Here is a 25,282-nt window from a genome sequence, read left to right as displayed (position 1 = left end):
TTTCTCTTTCTCGCTCTCTCCTTCTGCCTTTTCGCGGCATCCATTCAGTGGCCGTTGTGCCGGACTAAAATTACCCTGGTCGGTTACGATCAACGCGTGAGCGAAGTGCTAGCTCCAGCGTGGAGCGTTTCGGAGCTGATCGCGACTTGTGAGGCGTGTAATACCTGATGCATGAACGGTCGTGATATATCAAGTGTGTGAAACTGTGAATGGATGTTGCGTGAGACCGAGCCAATTTCGATTTCGTGATATAATAGTGCTTGCACTGAGTGGCTACGCTGATACCTTTGATATAATTTTTGGTGGGAAGTTTACTGAATGTTATCGAAAGGATTCATTAATAATATAAGAATTTAGAGTCTACATCGTAATAAAGTGGTGAAGGATTGGCTGGTGTTGATGAATTGAAACGGATTCACGTAGTGTTTCTAGATCTGTCAAAATTTGAATGAGGTGCTTGCATATGAGGTGTTTAAAAAGAAACTCCAGTAAGTGTGAAGTTCTCTCTCTCTCTCTCTCTCTCTCATATTGTACAAGAGATAAGTGCGCTGCATAAAGGCCACACCTGTGTCACTGAGCGTGGATGTCATTAGACGTCAGTGACATCGCGTATGGTGCATCAAAGGATACGTGGAACTGCCAACGATCTGTTGTACTTGGATATTTGACGCGAGTGGTATTGCTCGTTGTGAAAACATCGCCGTCCAAGAGAAATGGGAAACCACCCGTCCGCCCACCAGCCACTCGAGAGGGCTACCAGTCATGCTGGAAATGGTCTTCGCCTCTCGGTACGTCGCGGTGTTGTTTTTATATCAAATGTAACGTTTACGATTATTTGCGTGTGCTATTCTGTCACATCTGATATGAGACGAAACTGTCACTCGCATATAGTACACGTGTGACAGTTGTAATCATACGGTATTGTTCAGGGCATTTAGCTTCAACAGCATATCAATGGTAGTACCTACCCATTGACAGGATTTTTTTTAGCGTTAGCATTTATTTTCTGAAAACTTATAAGTATGGAATTATTAAAAATTAAATATTAAACAAAGTGCGAAAATAAATGAAAAATTTTAATCTTTAATTTAGTTAAAGCAGAATGCGTTTTAATATATATTTTATTTCACAATTCGATTTATTAAAATAATTTAATCACAAAAGCTCAAAAGAATAATTTTGTAAGAATTTTGGTAAGAATCATTTTTGATCACATTTTTTGTACTTTCTAAAACTTTTGCTTATATACTTATAATTGTATTACGATGTAACGATATTCATACAAAATTCATACAAGTATTAGCATAAATCGCATATCATGGCGTGACCATCAACATTTTCCTCTTAAACGTTTTGCGAAACGTTCTGTACACGAAAGGATGGTTTATTCCACGCTTCATAAAATCCGAGATTTGCAGCCGTCGGAAATGACGGTTTGCCCTTCTTACTTCCATTTTTCACCCTCGGTCACACCCCTTATACATTCTTATTTCTCATTTCGTTCTCTCGCAATTTTCTATATACAGTGACTTATATATTTCACATATTTCTAGATATTAAAAGTGTGTTATTTTTGTTTTTTTTTTATTCTGAATTTTATTATTTTATTGCGTGTGCATTCATATCTGAAGTATAAAAGTAAAAAAAACAACAGACATTCTTCATATCGAGAAATATGTAAACAAATATATAAGTACTATAATTTATCTTCGATGTTTATCGATACTGTGATGAAGAGTTATGTTATAATCTAATAGAACTTTGACATACTATATACTTTATCGTGAGTAAGTTTGTTATCAAACGTGGAAACAAAATGGATGGATAAATTTAAAATACTTTTTCTTTTTATTTTGCATAATAGTAAAATTGTATTATTTTTGTACAAATTAGTTTTCTAAATAGGGATAATTTTTTTTATAATTAAGAATAAAATGGATATAACTTGTTCAGTAGATGAACTTTTATAAACCTGCTAAAAAATTTATGCGACTGAATGAAAATGAAATAAAATCTACATATATACATTTGCATTCCTAAAATCGCTGACTGTACACCTCTGGTATTTCTGTAACGAGGAACTTCATTAACATGGACGCATGACGTCAATCACATTGGTCACAGCATGACTAATATATTATTTGCATTGCGCTGGACTTTTGGTGTCATCACGAACATTATAGACGTGAGAATTCAATTTTCGTGACAATCAAGTTTTCCCAAGTATTTGGAAATCTTTGCGCGCGATATAAAACCTTGGTATTCATCGCACTGAAATTATCAATGCGCGTCATGCGAATTATGTAAGCTTACTACTGCATTTGTGAATCCCCATTTCATAGATGGAATGACGTATTTCATGCGTGACGGTTTCAACAGTGAAAATGACGATACAATGAGGTGCGGTTGGCGCTCGCGTTTCAATGACCTTTGCTCGCGCAAGCACGTGTCCGAATCAGTCTTTCATCCATTGGATACCGTAAACGCAACATTCAATTTATAATTGCGAAAAGCTGCATCTGTACCGTACTGAATATTATATAAACATTGAAAATTAATTTCGAAATATCAAAATAATTTATTACAAATATTATGAATAACTACATTTTCATGAAATTAAATTTGGGAAGCAAACTTAATAAAATTTTACAAATTTACGATTTAATAGGACTTAATTTTTTGAAATAGATTTATAATAAAGTTAACAATTTTTATTAACATTTTTAATCAATTCTTTTATATTTCATTTTTATGTACTGTCTGCACTCTTTAGTCCAATTTTTATTTTTTGTATTAATAAATACGCTGTTTTGCAACAAATACTTATTTATGTTTACAAATTATGTATGCTTTAAGAAGCAGACAGATGGCATATTTATATATTAATTAAATATGCTTTTATAAAATAAAGTAATAACGACAAGGAAAAAGGTAGTAAACAAGTTTAGGAAAAGATAAAAAAAGGAAAGTCAGTAAACTAGTTTGCTATATTTATTCTTGCTGTTATTATTTTATTTTAAATTTTATAAAAAAAACATATTTAATTAATATATAAATATGCAATTTGTCTCTTATTTGAAACACATATACAATTTATAAGGATATATAAGTGCTTTTTTTTAAACATATTAATATAATTACTGTTTTGGAAACTTTATTAAATGTAATTTTAATAAATTTAATATGTGCACGTAATATTTTATTATACGCATAATGAAATGACTTGTAAAATGCCTATTAATTAATTCTATGACAATTTTATTAAAATCGACAAAAAAGTTTTATATAAATCGTATCTTATTTTCAACATGCCAAACTAATAATTTATTTGTGAAACATAAATGCATTTTATGAAATTAAAGAGAGAATATTATACTCTCTTGTTGCTTTGACATGACAGCTTTGCGATATGATACAACGCGTAAAGTAAAAAAAATTTATTTTCATACAGAAGAAAACCGGTAAAATTTCTCTTGAAAAAAATCATAGATTTATTTTTTTAAAGCAAATGTGTTTATTACAGAATAAACAAACAAATATTATATTTTCGAAGTGAATTTGATGAAACGCTCATTTTCTTTGATGAAAAAGCTTTTGCCTCTTTTGCTGCTTCGTTGATATTTAATTCCTAGAAAGCAGGAATCCCTAGAAAGTGGAATAGTTTAAAGCTTGGGAGAGTGGTCATAGAAAATGGCTGGATGCTGCATTTCCTCGAATTCATCGTGCGGTATAATTACATGATGTTTGTTACGCGTTTTAATTAGTGGAATTAGTATTAGATTACGTCGAGATTGCGAAAATTTCGTTTCTGTCGAGTGGATTTGCAATATTTAATTTAGTCGCGACATCGAATAACTCGTCTTCATTTTCGTTCTTTTACACTTATTCAACACCTTCATGCACAAGCAATTTAATATTCGCGGTATAAGTTGATATCTTGAAATCAGCAATATTCTCGTGGCGTAACAGAAAAAAATACTGTGAACAATTGAACTACGAAGTCCGTGCAATCACGTAACAATTCTGCATATACAAATAATATTTATTCATTTATTATACACATAATGAAATAGACTTAAAACGTTTATTCATTAATTCTATGGTTATTACATTAAAATCGATAAAGGACTTTTAGAATGACAAAGAATGATATTAAATATTAAGAGAATAATAACAATCCTGGAAATTGAAAGTGCTGTAAAAACGCTTTAATATGTTTTTTTTTCTATAAAATTAATGCCATCTGCAAGCTACATTAAATTAGATGAAATTATTTGACTAATTACAAAAACACAGAATATTAATCTCTTAAAACTAAATTCTTTGAAATGGAATTTTACTTTGAAGAATGAAAATTGAGCCAGTCTTGAAAAAACGGGTTTAATTTCTAATCTTTAAGAATAAGATTTCACTCTTCAGAGTGCAGAGATTTATTCTAAAGAGTTTTAAAGAGTATTTAGCCAGCAAGATTGAACATTTGAAGAAATGTAGTTACACATACACACACAGTACTTCAAGTTAATTTATTTCAAGGAAGAGGACAGTAGCACGCAAATTACAAAGAGCCTAGACCGATCGGCCAGCGTATCGCGGTTACATTCAAATCGCGTTTTACGCACGGTCAACACATATAAATCTAATCGTACGAATGAATCCACACTCGCATGCGTGTACATACGCCCGCGGTCACGCACACTCACGGACCAATCGAATCGAGGGGATCGAACTCAAGGATAACTGGTGCTGCATGCGGCGCTGCTTCTCAACGATAAAGCGAAAGAGATCCAGGAGTTTGCTAAGCTGTTCAAAACTACTGCCGATTATTTGTGCATAAATGATCTTTTCTTCTATAATTAGACACTGCATTCTACAATAAAATACGATTTTTATTTCTAAAAAATTTAAAAGAAAAGAATTTACTACATAATTTCTTTCTGTTCATAATATTCAGCATTTGTAATCTATTTTGTTCATCGAACGTTTGGGAAAAAAAAATATAAAATTTATTTTTTATTTTCAAAATTTTTGTATAGTTTTTTAGTTCAGTGGAGAAATAGGGGAAGCGAGAGAGAGAGAGAGAGAGGGAGAGGGGGGGGGGAGAAGGAGAGAGAAGTTTGTAGTATAATAGATATGGAAACGTTCTTAATATATTTTTAAAATATATCTATTATATTTAATAGACATTACACATGTAAAAAAATTTTTTGCAAAAATTTCTCATCTTTTATTTTTATTTTTTTCAGTGTCAATAAAATGCGTTCACTTATTCTCTTTCTCAATCTTTTAACATGCTAATCGATCTGCAGCACATATAACATTTAATTATGCTTTGATTCAAAGGAAATCGATTGCGCAGGTTGAAAACCACACATTGCATTCCTACACTTGGTATTTCCATGTTGGACGGCCAGGACGGCGACACAACACGCTACATTGCCTCGCGTGAAAGCCCACTCGTTGCACTTTTCTGCGTATGCGCGTATCCGCTGTTGTATGCGTAGACACCTGCCGCGGTGAAAGGACTCAAAGTAGATTTATACGAGATGCGTAAACTAGGCGTATCCATCGTCTGGTATTCCAAACGCATGTTATTTTTTTGTACTCTTCGTTGAACGTTCGACTACTCTTTCTCGTTATGACAACATTATCTAGTATCTTTACGTGAACCCCTTTCTATGCGCAATCTTTTCTATAAGTTTCCTCTTTTTTGACGTTATTTAATATGAGATATGGCTCCCTCGTGCGAGAGCTTTGTAATCCTGACTCCTGCTATTCATCACGTCGAACAATGAGAAGCTCTCATAATCGGACTACCTTTGGTCGCGTGTAAACTTCAAATGTTGCTCGGCTTAGTTCTACCCGTGCTATCCAAAACTTTTCGTACAGTCTCGTTGAAAATATGTACACATATATAATATATAATCACATAAATGTTTATTATTATTATAAAATTTATGAAGCGTACATCTAATCTTAATTGCATTATTATTAACGTATTGATAAAAACGGTATTTTTATGAATTAAGTTCTTGACCAGGAAAATCTGCTATTGTAACAACATATCAAAGTTCAGAAAATTGCATATTGTAGATATTTATCTTACATCAGTTACAGGTAGTAAAAAAAATAAGAGATGGCCTCGAAACAACGAAAAAACCATGTTTAATCATATTATTATGTAATGCCAAAAAGAGTTTTGGAAATTTGTTATGCAATTTTACAGTTAATTATGTTTTTATGTTATTTAATAAGAAATTTTGGTAAACATAAATGTATGCCGCCTACGATACGTTACTGACTAACGAAATCGTATTTAACAGTTCTTATTTTCAATTTTTGGAGTTATTAGTTTTACTTGATCTAACGTAAAATGTGATTGGGCGATTATATAAATCGAATAAAGAGATTGGGATTCTTTGGCACAAGAAGCGTTGTGTGTTCTATTTACGTACTTATGGCGAAAGAGTAATATAATAAAAATACCGTAAATTATCTCTTTTATAATATAACAAATTTTTTTAATTTTATTAAAATTAAACAAATATAATAATAAAAAAAAAAGAGAAAAGAGTGTCATTTATGTAAAAGAACACAAGTGAATTTTCAAGCGTTCAGAATTATGTATATTAATATTCTTTAGTTTGAGAGAGTAAATCTAAATAATGCATTATTAGTTAAAAGAAAAGTTTTCATTACTATACAAATATTATTTTGAATTATTATTTATACAGTAATTTGTTATAATAAAATAATTGAAATCAATTACGTAGGGATGGAATACATTGATATTTAAGACAAGCTTAGATTGATTTGCTGTTATTACACACGTGAGAAGTGTGTAAACATTACAATTTAACTCTGACAAAACGCTTTATATTTAATATTTTTGGAGTAAGCTACATGTAAAATAGTTTACATTTGTTTTTCTATAACAGTATTTTACTATTCGATAATTAAAAAATAACCTTAAAAGGTACAATCTTTTATCATAAACTACATATTGGCGATCTGCTTTTTATTTCTATTTTTATATTTTCATTAATTCAGTATGGAGTTTATTATGTAGTCAACTTAAACCGTGATATGTATCAATTTACGTCATTACTAGGATGTAAATTGATACATATCACGGTGTAAGTGGTATAGCTGGTTACTATAAATGTTCGTATTTTACTTACTACGTACAATTATTACAAAGGAAGTATATAGTATACAAAATTGTTCCTGGCATGAAAATGTGGAGAAAGACTCTCTCTCGTATATTAATACAATTCAATTATAATAATTAGTTGTTTAAAAAGTAGAATTCCGAAATTGTAAAAACTGAGCCAATGATTTGTAATCTTCCCCGTGTATCTACTTTCACTTAACTAATTCTAGGTCATGACATCTCTCGATTACGATAGTTCGAAGATTTTTTCAAGACATTCTTAGCTTTACGATTAAAATAGGTGCCAAAGCTTCAACAGGCAGTGCCTGTTGAAGCTTTGGCACCTATTTTAATCGTAAAAATTTGCACTGACTGTTTTAGATTGCTGCCATTCACGAAATTGTCCTAATTGTTTAAAATGAATATTTAGAATATTAAGATAAAAAAAACAATTTTATATTTATATTGAAATTTAATATGTACACATTATTTAATTATTTTTTCTTTTAATAAAATAAGATTATATTGTAAAATTGTAACCGGATAAGGAGACATATATATCCGTACTGATATTGAAATGAATTTCTTTGGAACAAGTGCACGATTGGAGCGCGTGCTATAGTGCGCATGTATTTTTTCATATTACAGTACTCTTGACAGAAACAGGCTACAGTTCTGATTTAGTTTATCGGATTTCTACCACTCTCGAATGGGAATCATTCTCTGATGATACGTTGCAGACCTTGCATATGGTAATTAGAAAGTTTATCAAGCAATTTTGTGATGCACATTGGAGTATAGTATTGTGTTCATGTAATATGTTCATATTATCATAAAATAATATTTTAAATAGCATTTTAAAATTTTTCAAAAAATATGATATGTAAAGAAGCTCTAAGTAAACTTGCAGAAATTACTATGTAAAATTTGTACTTATTTACATACTTTTTACCGTGCACACGCTACTTGCACATATAATATGCAAAGATGCATTCTTTGTCCATCTTTCCTTTCACGCCTCAAGGTTCCGATCACCATACATGAAACATTTTCCGGGAAAATCTTTATCAAATATCCTGCATGCATACAAAATATGCAGTAAGATGAAAAAGTTTCCGGCCCATAAATATAGGAAAAGTTATAAAATAAAACAATTATTTTTATTTTTTATAGTTATCTTTTATTTTATATATTTTTTAAAATAATAAATTAATTTTTGTTTACAATTAAAAAATATTTTGAATTTTTTGTTTTTAAAATGGTCTAATATTGTGGAGATTACTTCTTCATAATCGATATCTTTTACGTAAATTGGATTTTAAAATATAAAAAATAAAAAATAATTTTTAAATTAAAATAATTTCCGCAGTGTTTTCAATCATTTTAAAAACAAAAATTCAGAATAATTTTGTACTAGTATAAAAAAATTAATTTATTGTTCTAAAACACGTGTTGAAATGAAAATAATTGATTGAAAATTGAAAAGATGGAAATAATCGTTTCATTTTATCACTTCTTTTATCCTTGGGTCAGAAATTTTTGGATCTTATTCAATATATATCTTCTGTATTTTTCCTCTGAAAGAAATTGTCTTTTAACTTCTTTACTTTATACACACATGATGGACAGAAATGATTTATTTGGGAAGAAGATAATTTTAATCGTAAAAAAATAAGTTGAAAGTGTAGAATAACATTTTTTTATAAGTACGTGTCGAAACAAAGGCTTTGTTTGAATATATATATCCATGTTTTTGTTCTGCCATCTTTAAAAATAGTACGTCACAGGCAGCCTTCTATTAAAAGCGGCCTATGTCAGTATGTTATACGATATAATCAATAATCCTGTAGGTATAGTTGCAAATTATACCTACGCTTTCCTGTTTTAACCCTTTCCTGTTTAATCTCTTATCTTCACAATCGTGCCATATATAACATAAGCATAAATAATTTTTCCTTCAGTTTTTTAGTTATTTTGCTTATGTCTAATTTTTTACATGTAAAATGTTAACTTAGATAAATCTCAATAGCAAACAATTGATACAATAAAACTGTAAATTTTTAATAAAAAGATACATAAATATAAACTTTATAAACCTTGTGGATCTTTTAAATTCTTATATCTTTAGTCATCATTCTATTTACTGTTACGATGTTCAAAAGAAAAGAAAGCTCTACTCTCACGAAATATAAGGAAAATATATCACAGAAGTTTAGATGGTGATTCACTCAGTTTCTTATTTTTTTTGATGTCATGCCTTTCCACGAAGAACATTATTATCCTTACGTTTAGCTTATAACATTATATTCTTATACTATATGTCATTGAATTGTTATTAATCAATTAATTTTATATTATATAAACAAAACTGTATAAAAAATAACTAAAGGATAAAATAATGAAATAAGTATATTACATAATAGAAGATTAATAGTAAAGACGTATATATGTATTACGTTTTTATACTTAAAATGTGTTATGTAATATAGTCATGTAATTTGTTTCTACGTATATGGTGAAAAATATATTATATCCTTATTTTTTTTGTAAATTGACTTGTTGATGCAAAAAGGGACATTTTATTGAAAAATAAATTATTTTAATGATTTATGTATTTATATATTTATTATTTATATACTACATAAGCACTAAATATGTATACGTACATTACATTTATATATTATAATATTAAATTTATTATTATAATGTTTTAGAATTTATTTTAATACTTTACTTAGTTTTTCAGTAATTAATGATTATATTGGATCATTTTTATTATATACTAAATTTCAAATCGGTTGTTCTAGTATAGCTAATATACGAAAATATATACGCGTACTGATTATGGTATCGATTTTTTCATTACAATACATTGAATAATACGACTGATTTTGGAATTAATCAATGTAATGTTTATTTAAACTGATTTCATATACCAATAAAAGATCAATTGTTTTGATTGTAACGATTACTTATATCGCATTATATTGTAATGAATTTACTTATCGATTTTGGAATTGAACATTGTTTCACACAGTTCTAGTTTGTCCATGATGATACCTCACTACTATGTTTGCGCAGAATATTTATAATCTCTCCCTGATCGTTGGAGATGTATATCCACGTGCAATAAAAAAAGGAGCGCGATCAATACATTTATAACGTTATCCCATGTAAGTACTTTACGTAGAAGACGAATATCTTTATGTGATATTTTTTACTTTTAATATTATAGTATTAGTAAGTGATATAATTGAATGGCGCATATATTTGTGTCACAATTATAATTTTGCATAAGGAATAATTAATTTAGCTCATATTCAATTATTTCAGTATTATCTAGTGAATAATTGATAGTTATATATTTATTCCATTATGCTATAAATGCATATTATATTATTTGTGAGTGGCATAACCTATTTTACGTCACAAATAAATTATGACATAATAATAGGGTTCCGTAATATTTAAATTAGAACACAAAAATGATAGACACATTATGTATAAATTAACTTTAAATAACTCTTAAAAGTAAGCAGAATAAAGAAATGTTTATTATCTATTTAAAAAAATAATTATTTACTTTTGACAATTGCATTTACAAATATAGGTATATACACTGAGAAAAAAATATTTAATTGATTGAATTAATTCAGTTTGTCTTTATTACTTTCGTTGAAGAATGCATCAAATATAATATGTTTCACTTAAACATATACGTTCTCCAACAAAAAAATAAAGATAAACTAAATTAATTTAGTCAAATAAACAATTTTTTCTCAGTGCATCATCGAAGAACATTTTAGAGGTACAGTTAACATTTAAAAAGTTGTATAAAAAGCTGCATTATTAATCCAAAATATTATTTTCATTTATATAACAGAATTTAAAATATCATAATAACAGAATTTGTTTAAATATGAGTTTAAATAAATTTTTTATTTTGTTAGTAATATTTCCTACTTCCATATTTATGATTATTAGGACATAATTCGCAAATTGCTAAATTACTATGTCACAATCTTAATATTGAGGAGGCAACAAAATCATTACGCTGTAGAAACGCCACAGCGTTCCCCATCATGCCAATTAAAAAGCAGTTGTGTGTGCATTCAAATGCGTCGTCACACAGTTAAATTAAATCTCTGCAAAGCGTTACAACGCCGCAGACTAATTTGGCCGATCAAAGCCGTTTAGTACGGTGCTAGACGGTGGTATTGTTCGCTCGACATGATCATGCCTCTCGATCGTCACTCGCTTGATAAAGACGCGATAGACAACTCTCGCATGACAGACGATGTTGAAGTGATGAATAAAACGGTATGGTGCGTAGAGCATGCAATCGTTTTACTGTAACGCAACGGTAAGCCTATTACCGTTCTAAGTAAACAGTCTCGCTAAACCGATTGCGTTAAGAGCGTTTGCTTTCGCACGTTATAGCTATTAGTAGTTTATCGTGCGATAACCGATGGCCGGTATCGCTCCGTTGCATGGGGGTTTGATTATTTTCATTGGATGATATTATTCTAATCGAGCACGAGACCCCAGATGCGATCGCTTTCACGGAGAAGTGTTGCTTCGAAAAAAATCTGGGATGCAGCTACTCGGGCGTGATAATGCCGGTCTGTTCCCTCGATGGTCCTTCATGGGAGACACGTGACATGCAATCTAAAATCTACTGATGTCCTTGATGGACTGCGCTTTATCGTACCTTCGTTAGTCTCCCTTGACGTGATAGTGCTCTCGATTTAATAACCATGATGATAATAGCTTTATTAAAGTTTATTATAAAGTATTAATTTTTTAAATGTTATTATCTAAGTTCTTAACAATTCTGTTCACATAATTTGCATTAAAATAACAACTTTACTCTAATGACTTTTATTACAGAGATAAGATATTTTAATGTATATTTAATACATTTAATATATTTAATTTTTATATGACATATTATTCTTATTTTATTTAATTAAAAAATTTTTCTTTGTGCAATACGTTTTTTAATAAAAAGAAATTATTATTAATTATTATTATTTATATAGAACACGTTTTTACATCAAAAAAATTTACATGAGATTTATATGATTTTTAAAATTATTTACAGATTTTAATGTCGTTCAGCATTGTTAATTATTACGAGCGTTCTAAGATGATTATGAGCATCGAGTTGTTAAATTGCTAGTCAATTTAACTTGTGATATTATTATGGTAGTTCAGTGGAGTTTGCGTTTCAATACCGAAAAGTTATTTCGGAGCGCAGTTTAAAGGACTACACATACGTAGTATATAAATTTATATAGAATTATACGAGAGAGAGAGAGAGAGAGAGAGAGAGAGAGAGAGAGAGAGAGAGAGAGAGAGAACACTTAAGATCCAGCTAAACCGTTTAAAGGCATTTATCTTTTATTGATTGTATATTTATATGGTTTTATTTTGCAATTTTTATTAAATACATATGGCGCGCGCGTAGTTTGGCTTCATAAATTCAGAGTTTACTGTATATATAAAAGTTTATATAGATTTCTCTTCTTTCTGATTAAATTTGTTTCATGTACTTTACCCCACATTCAATCCTTTTCATTTCTGTTTCAATTGCTCGATGGAGACTTACACGATTGCAATGTGCGGTCTCTGAGGTGAAAGTGACTTTTACGAGCAAATCATACCCTTTATAGAAGATGTCTTGCGTATGTCTGGCCTCGATTTTAAAATAATAGTTATTATATATCACTTCTTTTATTGCGTGTAAAATACTGTTTCAACGCGTTTCCTATTTGCATTTAATCAGTAATCATCTGTGTTATTTTGTACAATTAAAAAATAACTTTTAACTTTATATATATTTCTTAGTTTATAATTCAACAATTCATTCATATGATATTCACACAAATTCTGGAAAGAGAGAAGCAATTTAAATATTTTAAGATGAAAGCACTTTTTACCTGCTATTTCTTTTGTTTTTATTGCGCGTATCAAGTTGGTAATTTTGGATTTAATATTTAATTACTAAAACTATCTTTTAAAAATTACTTACCGTCTGAATTAGTTAATTAAAAATTATTTTGTATTCGTTAAAAGATATGTCAAGTGTTATTAAAAAACACCGTCATTATACGTTTTTTAAATGTCGATACAAATAAAGTGTACTGTGCTTCCTAACTAGAAATTTAAATGGAACGAATCCAAAATGTATGCGTCTTCTTTAATAACTGTTCCCATGTCATATCCAGCAGGAGTTATTTAAGGGATGCAGTCGTAGGGGACGTATTTAGATCTTCTTGCCGATATTCATTATCTGGAGCGTATAAAGTTGGGTCAACGTGCCCTTATATATTTCGAGGGTGAGATAAGACAGCGGTTTTTCTAATCTATTATCGAAGCTGTATGTAAGATTTTAGAAATTTTTAAGAAATTTATCTCACATAATATAATGTGAAATAATAAATTTAATATGTGCAAGATTTGCATAATATTCTATAATGATACATGTATTCAATAACGATTTTAAGTTTGTTGACTTAAGTGCTTCTCGATTTTTTGTGATTATATTCAAATAGGATCATAACACGAAAATTAGTATGTTATGTATCTATGTGTGCTTGTACAAGTATGAGTTTGTTACTCGTGTTTAGTCTCATGATTTCGAATTATTAGCTCAGTTCGCGAACTAATTCGATAGAGTCCTAATTACGTTCTAATGAGTAACATCCGCCTAACTGGATTGGATAAATATCTATAGACAACCATCGCAAACTTAGAATACATGTGCATGTAATCTAATATGATGTCATTGAAATCCTATCTATATAACCAGTTGAGCGAAACACGTGCGAATGATATCATAAATGCAGAGTACGCTGGAGAATTTCGTATTAACATATTTCTTCTTAATTTTAAATTCTTTGAAAAGTTTAAACATTTTCTCTTATTGCCACATACACACGGGCGCGCACGCACTTTCATAAAATCACTAAATAACACTCAATATTGTATATTTAATATTTAAGATGCAAAAATTTTTTAATTAAAAAAATAATTTAAATTTTGTTTCTGTGCTAATTCAAAATGTATTTTAATATATACCTATTTTGAGAATTTATAAAAAAATTATTGTTAAAATTAAATCACTGTGACAAATGAAGAACCCTTATTTAGTTTGGGCTAATAAAAATTTACTTTAAAAATTGTAAGGATATTTAATCCTGAGAGAAAATGAATAGTACTAATATATTCTGTATACTGTAATAAATACCTATTACTGCGCAGTGTATCTTCCACAAGTAGATAATTAAGCCAATCATTAATCATCGTCTGTCTACGAACTCTCCAGAACAGAACCTCGTGCAAATGCATACATACATGCGTTAATTTGATACAGTACAGCCATAATTTACGGAAATATGTACGTAAACTGTGTTTTCGCAGAAAATGGGAAAGGGAGGTAGTTAAATTATTGTAACATATCTAGATGATTTTTAAAAATTCAATCAGAAAAATTGTAATGAGTATCATATCGTATGATATCAATGAAAACAGGACGTTTTTAAAATCAATTATTTTAATTTTTATTTATTTGTTAAGAATATGAAAATCTAGGTATAGTCATGATATTTCTGATCAGGTGATATAACACCGTTCAATTAACCTTACACAGTCAGAGAAACGAGGAACATGGCAGAGGGAGATGTCGATGACGAAGGGAAAAAACATAGAGCATGAACGAGAAAGGTCTCTTAACGTGTCTCCGTTCGCAATCCGTCGACTAGCTCTTAGGGGTGTCGCCAATTCGGAGGGTAGATCCGCGGTCGGTGTTAGGGGAGACTCGATATAAAGGAGGGTTCCGATATAAAGGATTCTTTGGGAACGGGTCTCAAGATTCGATCACAGGGCTTTGTCAAGTTGGCGATTTGGCGCAACGGTTGCCAGACAGTGGCCGTTTTGGACATTTTCTCAAGCTCCACTCTTAACAATTCATCGGGTGAATCCTGAACGCATCCCTTGAGAATTTGCTCGCGGCTTTGCCTTGACTGATTACATTGTCGATGTTGAATGTTATCAAAAGATAATTTGGACTAAGAGAAACGTCGTTCCTTGTGGGCATCGTGTTTGCTGCTTTGATCCAATCTCGAGATTTCCCTACTGACTTGATTTCCCTACTGACCTTTGTTAATTACTTACAATTTTGACAATGCATGAGCAAATGATATGTAATCTCAGCAACATTATTAACATTTGTATCCAAATTAAAACTTATTTAAATTTCTTTTGACGTAATATTGTAATATGTTACTTGACTTTTTTTAAAAGACATTTTTACATAACTATATTTATCACACAACTTAAAACTCATGCAAAATTGAAGAAATATATTTTATCAATTCTTTTGATAAACGATTAGGTATATATTAAAATATTTATAAGATCAAATTATTATGTACATGTACATTTAAATCTTTAATGTACCTTTTAATATTTATATAAAGATAACAAGGAGTTATTAGATTTGTAAATGTACATTTTCTATTGATATTACATATGTATTAGTACATATGTGTTTTTATTTTTATAATAAATGTATTATAAATGTTTTATATTAGGTTAATATCTTGTTTATATTTCTGCCTACGAATATTGGATGATTTTGTGCGAGTGAACAATCAAAAATTAGTATCTGACAACTCTACATATATTTATTTGTCATGGACAGATCACTTTTCGTCATACCCAAGGGAAAGTTCTTTGTTAATACCGTTTGATTTATTGCTTAAGGCTTGTAGGAAATAAAACGTTTTTATGTTTCGCTATTACAGAAGCGCGAGAGGTCGCCGGGAAAAAGAATGGATCGGCTTCGACGAAGCTTCCGAGATAGCTTCCGGCGGCGGAAAGACCCTCATGTGCCCGAGTCTAGTAAACCTCATCAATGGCAAGCGGATGAAAGTGCAGTGCGTTCAGCTACATGCGCTTTTCATGTTAAGGTAAAAGTTAATAACAACACCGAGTGTGTGCACCAATTATAGTGATTATCTCTAATCAGTATTAGAATTATTATGATAATTTATTAAAAAGATGAATTTATTAAAATGGATTAAGAATTAATTGGCGTTTCTTTATTTAGTCGGCATTATGGCTGACATTTTAGTTATTTAATATTCTCTGCTTTAGAAATATACTATATATGAATCATTAATTAATTAATTCTCAGATTAATATTGTCAGAAATCATTATTTACGTAGAATTACTTACAATTGTTTAAAATAATTAAATTTTTTATTAATTTAGTTTTTTTTTCAAAAATGTATAATTTTATAGTAATTTTTTATAGTTCATATTAATTTGCTACATTAATATTAAACATTAATTTTCCTAAATAAAGACTTTACAAAAGTCTACTTTAATTTTAAAAATACTCTACTTTAATAGATCAATAATTTAATTGATTTTTTGACAGTATCTAGGATGTGTAGAAGTCTTTGAATCGAGGGGTATGCAAGTTTGCGAGGAGGCCCTTAAAGTTCTCCGTGTAAGTATTTTATATAAAATAATTCTGTTGAAATTAATACGACTTGTTTGTGGATCAGTTAAAAGTATTAACTTTTATAATTAACCATCTACATCACGGGTGCATATGATCACTGGTCATATATAGTTCATTCAGTACATTTTTTATGTATATAAGAATAAATAATTTCTAAAAGTAACTGAACCATTCTTTCATAAGGTACTTTCCATTTCCAATATTCAAGAAGCTCTCTAGAAAGTTTTATAAGTCTTGCGAAAGTCAAGCGCGTCACATTCTCCGAGTCTTTCGCCTCGACTATATTTAGCACGGCTTACATATAAAGAGTCGACATTGACACCAAAGCGATCTGAAAATAAATTGGTGTAAAGGTCAAAGGGCAACTTCGGACGACCGAGTTAATTCGTGACTGAATTTTCAGAACTCAAGAAGAAGACCAGTACGGGCGGTACTTCACGTATCCGGTGACGGATTGCGTGTTGTCGAGGACGAAACGAAAGGGTTGATTGTCGATCAGACAATTGAAAAGGTGTCGTTCTGTGCGCCGGATAGGAATCATGAGAAGGGATTTAGTTACATTTGTAGGGATGGCACGACAAGGCGATGGATGTGTCATGGATTTTTAGCATTAAAGGAATCGGTAAGTCAGATGCCATTCCATTCCATTCGAATAGAAAATTATCCTCAATATACAAGGGATGCTGTATACTCTGTCGATAAGGGGTGTTCATTGACTCGAATTGCGAATATATGCAGCATCAGACGGTACGGTGGTGATAACATAAAATATGTGTATATGATAACCCAATATGTAAATATGAGATATATATTTTAATTTTAATGCGTTCCTAATTACTAACAGATTTATTGATAATTACTATCTTGTGTAAAATTGAAAAAATTTTTTGTAAAAATTATAAAATATGTTCTATTTTTACATATTGTTATTAAGATTTGCATATATCTTCCTGTTTATAATATAATGTGTATATTTTAGTCATGTTTTGCTTAAAAATATAAATAACATTTTAATTTTTAAAACACTTTTGCGTGGATAATGAAAGTATTTTTCTCATGGCTTTATAATTGCGAATACACACAGCATTAGATAGTATGTGGTATAATAACAACATAAAAATCCAATATATAATTAAATCTTAATGCGTTCTTAATTGCTAATAGATCTATTAAGAATACATTAATGTGATATTTTGTATAATTGGAAATTTTGTAAAATTATAATTCATTGTAATACGTCCTATCCCAGCCAATCAAGTCTATCAACAAATTTTATTAAATGCTTACTATAAATATGGACAAAAGGCATCAAATTTAATGCGAATTCTATTATATTTAATAATGTCAGCAAATTGGTAGCAGATATCTGCTGATGTAATATGAGAATAAATTGATAAAACCTTGTAAAGCTTGCTAACAACCTGACAGCAAATTGACGACAAGAATCGACCAAAACCGAAACCAAAAAGTTTTGCTCGATTGTTACTGTCAATTTGCGACCAAAATCAAAACCTAAAGTTTTGCTCAATTGTTACTGTCAATTTGTTGTCTGGTTAATACGCAGGCTTTGCTAGCAAAATACGAACTTATTGCTAGCACCGAATTTATCATCAACTCTGAGTCGATCAGCTTAATGTCAACTTGGCAATAATTTATTATTAATTTACTTATTAGGATGTCATATATTGCTGTTGAAATTTACATATATCTTTCTGTTTACGATAAATCGTGCATATTTTAAATCTTGGTTTACCTTATTTTATTTAAAAATATAAATAGCATATTAGTTTTTAAAGGATTCTCACATCAGGATAATGAAGGCATTTCTTAATGGACTTATTCTTTATCATCAAGGGAGAAAGATTGAGTCATGCAGTAGGCTGCGCCTTTGCTGCATGCTTGGAGAGGAAGCAACGAAGAGACAAAGAATGCGGAGTTACAATGACTTTCGATTCGAAGACTTCCATCTTCACAAGAAGTGGCAGCTTTAGGCAACCGAATCTCGCGGAGCGGTTACAAGAAGCGCGTGATCGTGCAGCAGGTAGGTTACATATATTTTTCAAAGTCACCTGTTGTGTTGGTTGCTTTATAAATAAAATTATAAACAAATTTAAAAAAAAGAATAGTTTAAAATTCTGTAGGCCTTCTTCTTCTTCTTCTTTGATGCTCAATCGTTTTATGACTCAACGGTCTTAGGGTGCGTTTTGAATTACGCACAAAGCGTATGATGCATCATCTGTCTTTGTTGTTCTCCGAAGAATAAAAAATAAAGAAGAAAAAAATGATACCTCATGCGCTTTATGCGTAATTCGAAACGCCCATAGTACTATACATTTCAAAAGCGTGAAGTACTGGACTTTTTGTAGGCATGAAGTTCAGTATTGTCTAAAACTTAGTTCGTGAGTTAAACTAATGCTTTCTCTTATTCATCGTCTCATAAACAAAATAGAGAGAAAACAATAAGAATAAACGCTAGAGCTTTGTTTAGTGATTGCTCTAACGTCTATTCTTTCTTTCTACTTTGTCTTGTTCAATGAGACGATGAAAAGATGGGAGCGTTTAACTCACGAAGTAAGTTTTGGTCAGGTTTATTGGCAGCGAACAACCTTTTGAGAGAACGATAATAGCCCGTTTATACGATTTGAATAATTACCTGTATATAATTAATGTAATGTAGACCATTCTGTTCGCTTATTTAATGATATATAAAAAAAGTTTAAATTTGTCGAACAAATTAAAACTAATTGTAAGTATATTTTTAACGTTTCAAATGTTTTAAATATTTCGCTTTTAATATATCGTATTATCTTTTTATAGATCATAAAAAGTGTTGCTCATTGGCAATATATTCTTTTTCTGGTATTTCAATATTTATGTAAAATATTTATGTTTCAGAAATTCCTCCGGTTAGGCAAGTGTACAATCCCTTTGCAATTGAGAGGCCGCACGCTACTCTATCTATGTTGGAGCGGCAAGGTTCCTTCCGGGGTTTTTCACAGCTAAGTCAAGCATCCCCATTTAAAAGGCAACTCAGTCTACGAGTCAACGATCTTCCTAGTACTCTTGAACGCACACGTAGTCACAGTCTTGAGCCAACGGATTTGGCGCGAATGCCTTCAGCTCATTCGCATATAGTACCTTCGAAGCCCCCAGGTGAGCGTTCATGTTACTGAAACATCTCATTTTCATTTTATTTAAAATTTTATTAAATTAAGCTTTAACGAGTGAGAGAATACGCTACAACATATGATACGCACAAGTACGCTGATTATGTGCTATTAATTTAAATCAATCTGACCAATAAATAACGATGTATTTCTTTATCTTACAACAGAATTCGAAGGATATGACGAAGGTCATTACTCCTTATTCTGTTCTTTATTGTTGCTTGCTCATCAATGTATCCTTGAACATGCTCGTTTTCCATGCACACGGTTCATTGTATAATTAAATTAACAGACATAAACTGGTATCACGACACTATACGAGCGTGTAGTTAGAACCCTTGTAATTTGAATTCGCCTCTCGTGTATTTATTTTGTTTATGCTTGAAATAATATTCAACTTACATCGTATGTTCATCGTTCTATATATACTCTCACTTTATACTATATAACCCAACATACATACATTTAGGCATCCTGTAGCATGCCCCTTGTAGAATGCGTCTTAGCACCCATGTCACAAAATTTGAGATGTCCTAAATATATTAATAAACGTTACATCTTCTGTTTATTCGCAGTGAGTCCAATACCAGAAATATTTCCTGGTGATCACGACAGCGTTTCCGCGATGTGTCAGCAGCTTTCTCAAGGACTTTCTCTGCTTTCGAGCAGCGATGACTTTGGACCATTGCCGTCGTCCCAATCTACCGCGAGCTCCGTAGCTAAGCAGCTTTTCACCAGTACCACTACTAACTCTCCTCCAGGTATGACTTTTCAACAAAATTGTGAGAGTTACTTATTTCATTCTCTATCAGAATAATCTCATGCAGACGACGCCTTCAAGAGATCATACGCATTGTAATTTTTATAAATAAATCATCATCCTTTTTTAGTAACGAGTAGCAACTCGTTGGATGAGATGAAACTGCAGAATGGTCCCAATATCAATAACAACGATAACAACGACAAGAATGAAGAGCTCAGTAATCTGAATCATGTAGCGCCCAGTTGGCAAGAATCCGCATCCCCCGTTCTCGCGTCGAATCACAGGCTCACGCCCATCCTTAAGGCGAGCAACTTGAGTCCCGTTCTTCCAAGGACGAACGCGCCCACTCCAGTCGTTATGAGCACACCGGCACCTGTTTCCTCTAGTGTAGGTGCCTTCGGCACGCCGCCATCGGCAGCAAGTCCTGCTTTCAGCACGGCTTCTACATCCTCTTTAGGAAATGCGTCTACGCCGGCCGTGAACAGATCGCCGATCCCAATAAATTCCATGATGACGCCAAAAACAAGTTCTCCTAGTACCAGTGTAGCATCCGTTTCCCCGGCGGTACCACTCTCAGCTGATGTCGCTCAAGTCTCATCGGCAACTGGAATCCCGACGGCTTTAGTAAGTTAAACACTTACTATATACATTTGTTGTGTTAAATTTATATTAACAAGATTAAGTAAGAATCAAATGCTGTAATATATAAATACTTTTTACTTATAAATTTTTAAATTATTTATCAATTAATATTTTATAAGTATATATATATATAATATTAATTGATAATCTAAAATATACATTAAAAATTTCTTATTAAAATTATTTAATTTTTGATTAATTTTTACAGAAAACTTTTAAACAAAAAAATTTTGTTAAAATATAGTATTATTATATTCTTTAAGAACATGTTTACGCTTTGGAAGTTTTCTATGATAGAAATTTAATGCAACGAATTTTACTTTTTTAGAACTTCTCATTTCATTATTTACTGCAACCAATATAAAAATTAGCTTCTTGGTCATTTATTATATTATAACGCAAATTTCAACGTTGATCCAAGACGTTCTTTCACGAGTTTCTCCATCAAACAGGTGCAACCGCTTTCCACAGCAGCTGGTTTACCGAAACCAGAACAATGGTTGGGTAGTATAACTGGCTCTGTACCGTCACCGACACCACAGCAAGTAACTGTTAGTCCTCGACGAGCACCTCCTCTTCATACGAGGGCACATTCGCTTGGTTCGGCTGCAATGAGCCTGACTTCCAGAGGACCTTCTGATCCCTTCGACGTCGAATGGGCGGAAATAGCTTCCAGAAATATGCAGCAGTCAACCACGACGAATCCCTTTATTATGCCGAACGCGACCCAGGCGTTCCAAGTGCAGTTGTAGCGTCAGGAGTTTATCAATAGTGTCGCCAAGTATTTCCACTCAAGCACATAGCGGCAACACGTCCGCCCGCGCTCCGACCTTGCACACGATCGAAAGTATTACACGTGAGCCGCGTGTCCTCGACCTGATCAAGTTTCCGAATGGGTAGTAGCGGTATACAAAGTGTCATTAAAAGTCTCGAACTGATACCACAAGGCGGAAAACCAGAACAATGGTTGAGTAATATAGGAACTCAGCAATAGTACAAGAATGTTCTAAAACGTGGAAATAAATCTTATGAGTCAATATGCCAGTAGTATGATGTTGCAATTATTGAGCGTTATGCCAATTTTGGTTCGATAATTTAAATGTCTATTTGCAATTGTGGTGATAAATGGAAAATTGAAATAACGCATGCAAATTTTATGTCAAGTTAAAGCTGTTAAATGCTTCTGCGAACTTCTAGAAACAACCAGAAAAAAATGTAAATTTGTAGTGTTATAGACATTTTAAACACGAACAAAAATTGCTCGAGGTAAAAAATCATTGAGATGTTTAATTGAAATAGTGTAAGTGGAAGTTTCCCATGAGGCTAAAAATATTCATAAAATCATCTAAATGCGTCTACAAGTCTTTGGAAAAAAACAAGGCACTAGAAAAAAATTTGTGTGTAGCATGACAACTTCTAAAAGATATTTAAAAAATCACAGTCAAGTTAGTTCTCTTGCGGTCTTCACGAATGAATAGATTAATTTGGTGATCGAATGACTTGATAAAATATTTGACGAACTTCGGAGATATTTTCGCGCAAAACTTGATGCATATACGCTTTGCTCCAATTTTATGTCTCTCTCACACAGCACCTAGATTTATGAACAAAACCGCGAGCAATATTATATTCAATAATTACAACATTATACTACATGGCATATTGACTTATAAGATCTGTGGTCTTTACTCTATCCCTGTACTACCGATTGTTTTTTTCACCTCGTAGCATTAGTTCGGGAACTTTTTGATTGCACCTGAGTTTACCGTGAGATCCATTAAGAAATTGGACTGAAGGAGCGCATAAATTCTTCTTGTCAAATTGACGCTTAGTAGCAACGACGATAGGAGCGAACTGAACCAGCACAAAATATCAGCGTAAAATATACTTAATAGATAGATAAGTATATACGCGCACAGCCTTAACGACCTCAGTAAGAATAAAAATAAAACACGCATATACGCATAAGCAGACACCCGGGTGACGTGACGCGGGACACAAAGTTTCACGCACCGATAATAACAGGCTACATCTCGTCAGCCATTTAAATAGAAGCAATAGATGTCGCGAAGTACGCGTATAAGCAGAATTCCCGACAGTACGGATAATATCTTACACTTAAATGTCTATCACGCGATATTATAATTGGATATTCTAATTATCTTGAGTAGAGTTAGGCTCAAACTGAGCGATTATCGTCGTTCTGCATGAAAAACGAAATTGTATGCACTCAAGATTACGCTGCACCCTTACTGTTATTTTTTTCAAAAAACAGAAAAGAAAAGTATATAGGGTAGTTGTCACTTCGTGATCGAATCGTGACCTGAATCACGAAGTGAGGTGACCGTACCTTCCACAGGAAGGGGACTTGCATTTCCGGCAAGTTCACCCGGCTCAAACGGATAGATACGTTCTAATCTACCGAACGTAGGGTATGCAGTAGGGGTTAACATCTACGAGGAGACTGTGATATTGATGTGAAGTGGCTAGTACTTAAGAGAACAGGGTCAAACGGATTACGAAGTATCGTAAGGAACTTGCTCAAGGTCATCGTACCGCGTGGTAGCACAGAATGAGTGATCGTGAGTTCGGGTACCACAGACTCTATCGTCCCGTATTAGCCGGTAAAAAACACCCCGTAAATTACTTAAGATTAGCTGTTAAAGATTAGCGGAGATATGTCTTACACTATCGTTGTCTATTATACATACGATCGTGTCGCATTTATCATGAGGACCGAGGAGCAGGATGACGAAGCGTGTAGAAATTCTCGCACGAGGATAACGCTTGCGGAATACAATACTTTTCTCGAGAGTTTAGACGGTGCTTCCGCTCTGTAATAATAATAGTTGCGAAAATCGCTTATCGAGCCGATCCTCAAGTGTGAGTTCATATCTACGATCTGATTGCGCTCAGCTATGTACATCTTAGCGAGTGAAGGAGTTTCCTCAGTCTCGTGTATATAGTAATTGATAGTATCCCGTGAGATATCAGTATTGCGCCTCGCAGCTTTTTGTCTTTCAAGTTAATCGCTGCACTTTCGGTTTTTCGAAACGGATCGAGGGTAAACGTCGAGGAAGGCCAAGGGAGATATTACAAGAGGGATAACTGAGACGTGTATGTATGCATTGTATATAGATTAGTTATTTAAAATGTAACGCGACAGTGTAGGAGAGTGAAGAAGTTTTAAAGAGCGTGTGTCATTTGTTAAGCCGGCGACTCAGCAATGAGACGAGAGAAATTCTTCCTCAAGTTCAATCGAAGCGAATAATCGAATTGTACCATATAATAGTATTTTATAATTTTATAAACGATACGAGGAGACAATGATGCTACGATTCTGCATCGTGAAAGAGAGATCTGCAGCTTACTTGTAAATTATAAATTAAATATAAATTGTAAATTATAAGTTATATAAATTATATGTTTGGTGATGGTCTCGATTCTTGGATAATTTTTAAGAGTAGTAGATTGTCACGCGTAGTAATTCTAACAAATGAATACGTAAATATATGTAAATATTTCCGCAATACTACAAATTTATTTATGCAGCATCGTTTTGATCGCGCGATTTTTGATGTCGTTAACTCGCATCGACCGTAATTTATTTAGTCATGCTAAATATCGAAGCATATATTACTATTTTTCCACACAGATAAAGTGTTAAAGTATTATTGCTTCGATTGTAATTGACTAAATTGGATAACCGACTAAAAGAAATTATTATTGGCAATTGTAAATCGAACGATACGATTTCTACGATAAGAAAAATCGCCGTCCTCATTGCGAGTTGTTTGGCAAAAATGGACTTGGTTTTTCGAGCCACCTTCCGTCCGTCCCGAAAATCAAAAGGTAACAAGGAGGAACAAAGTTAAGCGAAGAGGAAGTTAAACGAATAATTGTAAAGCACATAAGAAAGCGATCGCTTAGGTACTTATTGTGGTACTTATGAAAAAATGTCGTTTAATCAATGTACTTAAATATTAACACACGTAGATCGTTGTTAGCGAGATCGTTGCTAATC

At 32.0% G+C, this 25,282-nt stretch overlaps 1 protein-coding gene across 2 annotated transcripts; it reads left to right on the top strand.

Annotated features, from left to right (window-relative positions):
- Positions 1-304: 304 nt before the first annotated feature.
- Positions 305-24,618, top strand: numb (NUMB endocytic adaptor protein). Of its 2 annotated transcripts, XM_018515593.1 has the most exons (10): positions 305-788; positions 15,961-16,125; positions 16,600-16,671; positions 17,090-17,308; positions 18,541-18,727; positions 19,582-19,839; positions 20,021-20,041; positions 20,429-20,614; positions 20,744-21,240; positions 21,711-24,618. In XM_018515593.1, the coding sequence occupies exons 1-10, from the start codon at positions 714-716 to the stop codon at positions 22,008-22,010; spliced, it is 1,980 nt and encodes a 659-aa protein (XP_018371095.1). In that variant the 5' UTR covers positions 305-713; the 3' UTR covers positions 22,011-24,618. The 2 variants fall into 2 exon arrangements, with proteins under 2 accessions (XP_018371095.1, XP_018371096.1); XM_018515594.1 differs by lacking the exon at positions 20,021-20,041.
- The last annotated feature ends 664 nt before the right edge of the window (positions 24,619-25,282 follow it).

This window comes from Trachymyrmex cornetzi, unplaced genomic scaffold, assembly GCF_001594075.2.
Source record: "Trachymyrmex cornetzi isolate Tcor2-1 unplaced genomic scaffold, Tcor1.1 scaffold579, whole genome shotgun sequence".
Lineage (NCBI taxonomy): Eukaryota > Metazoa > Arthropoda > Insecta > Hymenoptera > Formicidae > Trachymyrmex > Trachymyrmex cornetzi.
This window is presented reverse-complemented; position numbering and strand designations above follow the sequence as displayed.